Source organism: Belonocnema kinseyi, chromosome 6, assembly GCF_010883055.1.
Source record: "Belonocnema kinseyi isolate 2016_QV_RU_SX_M_011 chromosome 6, B_treatae_v1, whole genome shotgun sequence".
Lineage (NCBI taxonomy): Eukaryota > Metazoa > Arthropoda > Insecta > Hymenoptera > Cynipidae > Belonocnema > Belonocnema kinseyi.
The window spans coordinates 61927697-61937500 of NC_046662.1; the positions used below are offsets into that span (position 1 = coordinate 61927697).

Consider the following 9804-nt stretch of genomic DNA (forward strand, 5'->3'; position numbering starts at 1 on the left):
ATAATATATGGAGTAGATTATTACGCTACAACTCTGCAATTGAGCTGCCGGATGGAATAAGGGCACATATAAACTTATTTCGCCGGTAGTGGGAAGACCCCTGGAGGCTTTCAAAAACATTTTTGAATTTTAATTTTTAAAGACTGCATCAAGATGTACAATTTCATTGCTCTCTTTTTCATTGCATTCTCCCAGGCAAAAAGTTGAAACATTTATTTAAGAAAATATTTTTTTTATTTTTTTCTGAAGCGTAGCGTACGTCGGACTTCTCTAACTTCCAACGTTTCGTTTATCGAACGGATTTTGAGCAAAGGAAAGCTTCTAGTGAGAAAGTTGTTAACAACAGTAAAAAAAAATTGTATGGAAAATTTTTGCCCATCCAATTGATATTCAAGAAATTATTAACGTCTCATAGTTGTGATACACCGGATTTATAATTCCGCGAATTTGTCAATGCTACAAATTCGCGGAATTGAAAAAAGTAAAAGAACAAGAAAGTACATTTGTTTTTCATTCATATTTTAATAAAGCATTAATTATTTTTTTCACCAATTTACACTAAACCTGGTGGCAGTAAGACTCAACATACGACTTTCGACGATGACAGCTGTTCTGATACTTTGTACTTTCCGTAAACAGAATGTATAATACTAAAGACGTTTATATAATTAATATTCATTCAAAAATGTAAAATGTTAACAAATTAAAATAATTTTTTTCCAACTTCCAATTCTGCAAATTTTCAGAAATTATGTGCTTTTAAAATTTGTTTTAAAAATAGACCCATTCTATTGTACACAATATTAAATAAATAAATTATTTCAAATTATGCAATATTATTCATTTATTTATAATACTTTAAAATCATTTGATTAATTGATTAGTTTTTTTGTATTTCTGGCACCGGTGAACTGTATAATGAATCGGTTCTGACACTCTCACTACAATCCGCGCACGACTCGCCTAGCCGCTAGCCACGTTAATAATTTCTTCAATATCAATTGGATTGTGCTAAAATTTTCCTTAAAACTTTTTTGTGCTGTTGCTAACAACTTTCTCGCTGGAAGTTTTCTGTTGCTCAAAATTCGATCGATAAACGAAACGCTGGAAGTCAGAGAAGTCCGATTTGCGCCACAAATCAAAAAAAAATTAACAACAATCTTTTTTAAAGAAATTTTTTAATTCTTCTCACTCTATCAGTCGAAGGACATTACGATCTACATCTCCTCAACATTTTATTGAAAAATTCTAAAAATTGAATGACTGAGCACGAGTTGAAATGAAAAACGAAAAAAAATTGATTTTTCCAAAAAAGTCAGTTCTTTGGCTTTAACTAGAAAACTAATAGAGCTACAACTGTTTGCCTGGAAGAAAAAAGATGCGCAATAACATTCTACATCTAGATATAGTCTTTGAAAATTAAAATTCGAAAATGTTTTTAAAAGCCTCTAGATGTCTTCCCACTCCCGGCGAAATAAGTTTATGTGCCCTTATTCGATCCGGCAGCTAGATTTTTAACTGGGCATTAAAATCACTTTCAGTTACCAGTACCTGAAATTTCCTGACATTCACTGAAATGTAATTGACTATACTATACACGGGTTTTTCTGCGATTTTTCTTGTGTACCACAAGAAAATTAGAATTTAAGAAATTTAAAAAAAAATGTAGGTCAATACTAGTGCAGATATTTTAAAATACGGGCGCAACGGCAGGGGTGTAAAATATGTAGTCTTTTTGTGGGGGGGGTGGTCCTGATAGACCGCGTACTCCGAAAAAAAATATTGTATTGAAAATAACTTCTCTGGTACAAAGAAAAATATTCATTTGTTCGCAGGCAAAGGAAGCTTTCTTTGTTTAAAAAAAATTTCTATTATTAAAAAAAATTTTCTAGGTGAAACAAATAGCTTTTTTCCAAAGAGATTTTTTCTTCAATTTAAAATATTTTCTTTAATCTGATGCTATTTTTGGTTAAATGAAAAAATTAGGTTAAGAAACTTGTGAGAAAAAATAGTGATGTAAAAATAACAGAAACTAATTGCGGAATCTTGAGATATCAACACAAAACTACCTATACACTGGGACCTCGATTTGCCGAAATCTGATATACTATATGAGATGGCGCAGTTTACGGTTCGGCACTATAGGAAACCGCAAGCAAGAAAGAGCAGAGGGATTTGGAGAGTCCCGACTTACCGTGAAGGCTATTGGGCGTATCCCCGAAACTTCCGTTGAATCGCAGTCCCAGTGTAAAATCAGAAAGGTGCACTAATGGCGCGGAGAATTTGTAACATGTATTGTAATATAATGTAACGTAACACTATGTAACTTTATAAAATCAATTATATCAAATAAAATATCATGTAAAACTTAAATACAATATCGTTATTAATCTGAAGTCGTATCAAAATGTTAAAATCAAATAACATTTCATTAAAAACTCTTTGTACTATATGGTTTTTAATCAAAATAATAATCAAAATAATTTTGTTTTTTTTAGAATTCTTAAAACCTATTGTATAGATAAAAATAAAAATTGCATTTTCAGCAGTTAAAAGTTGAAAAAAAATCAAATTGGAAGAAATTTCTATATTAAACATTTAAATGTTGTAAATTTAACTTTAGATTTTTTTCAACACTTCAAAATTGAACTCTCGAAAGTTAAACTGTTGAAAAATTGATAAAAAAAATGAATGGTTTATTTTAAACTATTGAAAACTCAGCAAAAAAGCGAACTTTGTATTAGAAAACAGTTTAAAAAATGTATAAATTTGATAACTTTACATGAGCATTCAATAAGTAAACATAACAGTTCATAACAAGAATTTTAAGTCAATTTTTTTAGTGGATACGAATGGCTATGTAAAGTTTTTGACAAATTAATTATCATCTAACAGATTCTCAACAGGGAATTTGACATTTAAATAAAAATCCTAACTGTGATTTATCTCCTTATTGAACAAGGGCATTAGGTTTACAACAAATTTCCAATTTCAAAAAATATTCTATCATCGTTTTCAGTATAAAATTGCTATATTTAATTTAAAAAATCAATAATTTTAAAGATTATTTACAATATCTTAGAGTTATTTTAAAAAATATCGACTCTTTAAATTTATAGATTCTTTGAATTATTATACATCTATATGAAAAAAAATCAGAATTAGAATAAATTTATTTGTTGCAATTTGAATATTTTTGAAAGTTTATTGCAAACTTTAATTAAATAATGCAGTAAACAATGGGAAGTAAAACTCGTACAGTAGCGAGAATACTTTATATCTCTCAAATTAAAGATATTCAGTCAAATAAAATAAATTAAATCATTAAAAGTATGGCAAAATAAACTTCTTACTTAATATAATTTAAAAAAATATTTGACAATATTTTTTTTATTTTAAAAGATATATAGGTGTTAAGAAAAAAAAAGATTTGTTTGTTGGGGTAAAAAAATTGGATTAGCTTATAATTCGTTACATGTTTAATAGAACATTTAATTCAAATGCTAAAAATTTAATTTTGTAAATACAGTCACCTCTAAGTTTTTTGACTCACCCATTAAGATACTATAAAATAAATGTTAAGTATCTTTTCTGAATGTTATAACACGTACGGGACATTAAAATCTTAACGGAAAATGAAAAAATTAAATATAATACTGACCTAAAAAATACTAACCTTATTAGAGAATTTGATCATGCATTTATTTACAAAAATTATTTTACATCACCTCCATGTACCATTCGCGATTATTTTCGAAATTAAATTATTTTTTGCATTTTTAACGTTTTGGAACATATGAGAATTATTTTCACCAAATAACACAAAATACGGGAGTCATATTAAAAAAAAATCAAATATCCCTTTCACTGGTCCACCCGAATAGAGACATTGTTTACAACTTTTCGAAACTTTCAGGGAATTTAATGCCAAATAAAAAAAACAGTGTATTATGAAAAGTACGATTCCTATATGTATTTAAATGTAAAAAACAAAGTATAAAATATATTACATTTCACGAGACTTCAATTTAATCTGTACAAAGAAAATACAATATACAAAGTATGAATTATTTACTCATGAAATTCAATAGTATAAAACCCTAGTTCGTACCATCGGGCCTAGAACGTCCCAATTCCTTGGGCATCTTTTTATTCGTTGAGTCTTCAAGCTCTTTAGGCTTATAATAATGAGGCGCTACTTCCAGCAGCCACTTGCTCTCGATTTCCGTCACCTGAAATGCGGAATTATTAAAAAAACACGTGAGTCGTCACAGTGCACTGTGGGGAAAAAATTTCTTTTTTCATTCAAAATAACGTGATCGATTTGAACAGACAAAATTTGAAAAAAAAATCTGATAAGATTTCTGAAAGAGTTGTCGAGCCTGCTTTTTGAATTAGGTTTTTAATTTTTTCATAAATAAACAAATATGGCCATTTTCTCTATTTGACGTTCCTGGTGCTCGTCAATAACAGGAAAATTGTTGAAATCGCCTAAGTTGCATAGGCTGACATTAGTTAAAGATGTTCCAATATTATACAATAAACAAACCATTTTTTTCGGAAACAAATTATTTGTTGAAAAAATGTTTTCTACGATTTTCCATAATTATACGTTTTGGTCTAAAACATTTTTCTCGTTTCACGATAGATGGCGCTGTAATAGACGAAATTCAATTTTTCTTCATTTTTCTCTTACTGGGAATGCACGCTTACGATTCTGCAATACGTTAACAAAAAAATATACCATTTTCAATGTGAAATGACGGACTACGAAAAAAAAGAATTTTTCAAATCGCTGCAGAATCGTTGAACGAGTGAAATAAAAACTCGTACATAAAAAAATAGATCACAACAAACATAGGTAGAACCCTCTTCTTTTTGAAGTCGGTTAAAAATAAGGGCAATTTAGCTTCGGATCTCTTTGATAATTATTATTTTGAAAAACATGCTAAAACTTATGTCCGTTCTTGAGAAGTGATTATTAAGTAATACGTTTATATTAACAGTGTTTCCTGAATATTCCTAAATTTTAGCTCTGGCATTATTGTAGATTGAGGTCAGCGGAGACTATCGAAACATTACGAAAGTGTTTACTTTTTTCTTCCCTTAAATACAGTAAATTTAAAAAAAATACATTTAAGACAACCAACAACATTTGAGAATATGATTGACCGAATTTCAAGTTCATGTGCTGAAATTCAAGATGATACACTTCTCCGTTGTGTAAATTCATTTGAATTACGGATTAATAAGAGCATTGAAGCCGAAGGTCATCATTTCGAGCACTCACTTTAATTAAAAGGTGCTTCCCTGAGTACCATGAATCGTGAGAGGTGAGGAAACTCATGTTAATCAAGCACCCCGAAGGGAACAGAAAACAGCTACGTCCACGTCGTTGTTCCTGGGTTACGTTAAAATTAGTGGTTTGTTTTAAAACTAATTTCGAGTATTGCGGAATCATAAGCGTGCATTCTCAGTAACAGAAAAATGAAGGAAAATTGAATTTCATCGGTTACAGCGCCATCTATCGCGAAACGAGAAAAATGTTTTAGACAAATCATACGCATTTTTATCCAAAGAATCCGAATATGCAATAAAAAATAGGGGTTCCCATTTAAGATTTCGAACCTCCCCCCACCCTCACTTCCAGGGGGCGGTGTGGGGGAACCGATTTTAACATCATAAATGAGCAAATTTAATTTATGGAAAACGACCAAAGTTGCAATGAAACGATTAATAACAACATTTTTTTTTTAAATGAGCATTTTTTTTAAACGGGGCAATCAAACTTCGTCTGTTTTAATGCCAATGCAAGTTACGCATTATAATAATATATATTTATGGGAATGATATAAAATTTGAAGGATAAACTCGAATGCGAAGCACGAGATACGTGATGAGAATTTGTTCGTTAAAACCGAAGGAACTTTAACAAAAGAGAATTCACAATCACCAAATTACTGTTGTCGGTGCTTTCACGTTTAGTTTTAAAAGTTTATGCACAAAGATCGAGCGCGAAGCGCGAGATAAATATAGTATCGAGCACGAAGCACGAAAATCAACAGATTTCTTTAAACAAATTTAATGAAGAAATGTATTATTGGGGCACCTTTCAACGGAAAGTTTTTTTTTCGTGGTCAGACATTTTAATTGTGATCTTCATAATAACTTCAGCTGCATAAATGATTAGTTCAGAAATTTTTTATTTTTTTTAACGAATTTAACAAATGAATGCATTATTTGGTTGACTGTGGACGGAAACATTAGTAGGGCAATATTTTTCATCAGGAACCTAATAACAATTTCATCAACACTCATAATCAGTTGGTAAATTCTATGATGTTCTAATTTCTTTATTAAATTTGTTTTTTTATTTCATAGAAAATTAATAAAATAATTATGAATTTTGCTGAAATTATCATGAAGTTCCCAATTAAAAATATTGTCATCATAAAAAAATTCTGTCCACAGATGCCCTATTAATGTATTTTTTTGTTAAATTCGTATTAAAAAAATCATAAAATTGATCAATTAATCATGAATGTTGCGAAATTTATGATTAAAATCACCATTAAAAAATCTGACATAGAAAAAAAGGGATTTTTCTGTCGACAGGTGCTCTGATAATGCATTCGTTTATTAAGAATATTAAAAAAAATCATAACATTTCTCACTATATTATGAATTCTTTCTGAAATTATCATGAAGTTCCTGATTAAAAAAGTTGTTGAAAAAAACGAATTTTTCTTTCGACAAATGCCTTATCTATGCATTTGTTTATTAAATTTATTTTGTTTAAATCGTAAGATTAATCAATAAATTATGAAGTATTCTAAAATTAGCATAAAGTTTCTAGTAAAAAAAAAAATTACATCCAAAGAAACGAATTTTTCTGTCGAAAAATGCCTAATTAATGCATTTGTTTATACTACTAACAATAATAATCTCAAGAAGAAATTTCTTCATCATTATAATATTTTTATACACATTTCTTGCAATATAACTTTAGAAACTGTAAAATTATGGAAAACCGTAAAAAAGCATTCTTTCAAGAAATAATTTATTCATAAAAAATTTGTTTGTTTATTATATAAAATTTAAATATCTTTAGCTGATGTTTTTGTTTGTTTTTTATTGTTCAGGTTATATCAGCGGTTAATTATAAATTATTTTTTAGCTCAAACATATTCAGGGATTACAGTGTTTCATATACAAATTAAAATTTTTCAAATGTATTAATTTATTTTTTAAAAAAAGAAAATTTTTTCTACTGTAAAACATAACTTTTCCACAAAATAATTGAATTTTTAACATAATAGTTGAATAGCTCATGTTTTAATAAAAAAAAGAATGAAATTTATACAAAAAAAGAAAAGAATTTTAACACCAAAAAGACGAATTTCCAACAAATAAAGATTTTTCAATAAAAAAATAAATAAAAGTTTACCTAAATTATTAAACCTTCAAACCAGAAGACAAATTTTCTTTATAAAAATTCAATTTTCAAAAAAAATATGACTGTTCAACAAAAAATTAATTTTTCACGAAACTGATGCATGTTTACGCAAAAAAGGAAATTTTAAACTAAAAAATAAATTTTTTTACAAAAAAACGCGAGTTTCTAACTAAAAAATATCAATCTTAAAAATGGAAAAGATCCATTTTCTTTTAAAAAATTAATTCTAAACAACAACAAAAAGAAGTATTTTCCACTAAACAGTTAAATTTTCAACCAGACATAAGCCTTCAATAAAAAAATTTCACAATGTAGTTTAACTTTGACCCAAGCAGTTGAATTTTTAATTTGAAAAGAGTAATTTATAACAAGATAATTAAACTTTTAACCAAAAAAATAACTTTTCAACTTAAAATATCAATCTTTACCAAAAAAAGTGATTTCTTAACAAAGCGACTCAACCAAATGTTTTAAACAAATTAGTTGAATTGTCAAGCAAAGAAGAACGATCATTAACAAAAAAGTTTGCATCTTCATACAAAAAATGAAATTTCTTCTATAACAGATGAAGTTTTAAATCAAAAAGATAAATTTTCAAAAAAAAATAGTTCAATTTTCTGTCGAAAAAGATTTTAGTCGAGTTTTCACGATAAAACTATAAATTTTTTAACAGGAAATAATTTTCTACCAAAAAAATTGAATTTTCAATCCAAAAAGACGAATTTTTAACAAAAAAAGGAGGAACACTATTCTTAGGGTTCTTTAATTATACAATATTTACGAGAGGGAAGAGAAGAAAATGTTAAAGAAATAGGGGTGATCGGTGAAAAGGGAAAGGGAAAAAGAAAAAGTTTATCTAAATTATTAAACCTTCAATCCGGGAGAACCTAAAACAGGAGAACGGAACGTGGAAAGGGGAATGGAAAAAAGGGAAAGGGCGAAAAGGATAAGAAAGGAAAGGGGGTAAGAAGAAATGGAAACGGTAAAGGGAATTTGCAAAAGTAAACAGGAAGGATAAAATGAGAAAAGGGAAAATGAGAAAAGGGCGCAACGGGAAAGGAGAAAGGAAAGTGGGTAAAAATGGAAATGTTTAAGGCAATGGGGAAAACGAAAGGATAAAATGAGAAAAGGGAAAGAAAAAGGAAAATAGAAAGGGAAGGGGAAAAACACGGCGAAGGAAGAAACGAGTAAAAGGGAAAAGGGGAAAAGAAAAAATGGGAAGGTAGAAATAGGAAAGTAAAAAAGGGGGAAAGGGTAAAAAAGAAAATGTGAAAAGGGAAAGGGAAACGGTAAAGGGGAACTGGGAAAAGGGAAGGGGATGGATAAAATAAGAAAGGGGAAAGGAAAAGGAAAAATGAAGGGAAAGGGGAAAGAACAAGGTGAAAAGAGAAATGAGTAAAAAGGGAAAGAGAAAGGTAAAATAGGAAGGGAGAAATGGGAAAGAGAAAAAGGGAGCGGGGAAAGGGAGAAAAGGCAGGGGAAAAGGGTGAAAAAGAAAAGGTGAAAAGGGAATCAGTAAAGGGGAATTAGGAAAATGGAAAGGGAAGGGGATGGATAAAATAATAAAGGGGAAAGAAAAAGGAAAAAATGAAGGAAAAGGGGAAAGAACACGGTGAAGGGAGAAATGAGTGAAAGGGGAAAGGGTGAAAAGGGAAAAAAAAAGAAAATTGGGAAGGGAGAAATGGGAGAGAAAAGGTGAAAATGGAAAGGGAAACGGTAAAGGGGAATTAAGAAATAGAAAGGGAACGATAAAATAAGAAAGGGGAAAAGAAAAGGAAAATGAAGGAAAAGGAGAAAGAACGCGGTGAAAGGAGAAATGAGTGAACGGGGAAAGAGAAAAGTAAAAGGGGAAAGGGTGAACAGGGGAAAAGAAAAATGGGAAGGGAGAAATTGGAAAGAGAAAAAGGGGAAACGATAGAATAGAAAAGGGGAAAGGGAACCGGTAAAGGGGAATGAGGAAAAGAAAGGGGAAGGATAAAATACGAAATGAGAAAAGGAAAGAGGAAATGAGGCGAAAGTGGAAAGAGCACGGTGAAGGGAGAAATGAGTAAAAGGGGAGAGAGAAAAGTAAAGGGGGAAAGATAGAAATGGGAAACAGAGAATGGAATGGAGAAAGGGGAAGGGAGAATAGAAAATGGAAAATGGAAAAGGGCGCAAAGGGAAAGGGAAAAGGGGTCAAAAGTGGAAAAGGAAAGGAAAAAATGAAAAATGGGAAAGGAAAAGGAAAAATGAAGGGAAAGTTGAAAGAACATGGCGAAGGGAGAAAGGAGTAAAAGGGGAAAAGAAAAAAAGAAAAATGGGAAGGGAGAAATGGGAGAGAAAAAGAGAGCGGGGAAAGGGAGGAAGAA

The 9804-nt window shown here is 29.9% G+C and overlaps 1 protein-coding gene across 2 annotated transcripts in view; it reads right to left on the reverse strand.

The window, feature by feature from the left end:
- Window positions 1-3949: 3949 nt before the first annotated feature.
- LOC117174984 (pre-mRNA-splicing factor ATP-dependent RNA helicase DHX16) overlaps window positions 3950-9804 on the reverse strand; it is a 47946-nt gene continuing 42091 nt past the window's right edge. For both annotated transcript variants that reach the window (XM_033364468.1, XM_033364470.1), the window contains exon 12: window positions 3950-4232. In XM_033364468.1, the coding sequence (XP_033220359.1) occupies window positions 4101-4232 (132 nt within the window). In that variant the 3' untranslated portion in view covers window positions 3950-4100. The remainder of the gene's footprint in view (window positions 4233-9804) is intronic.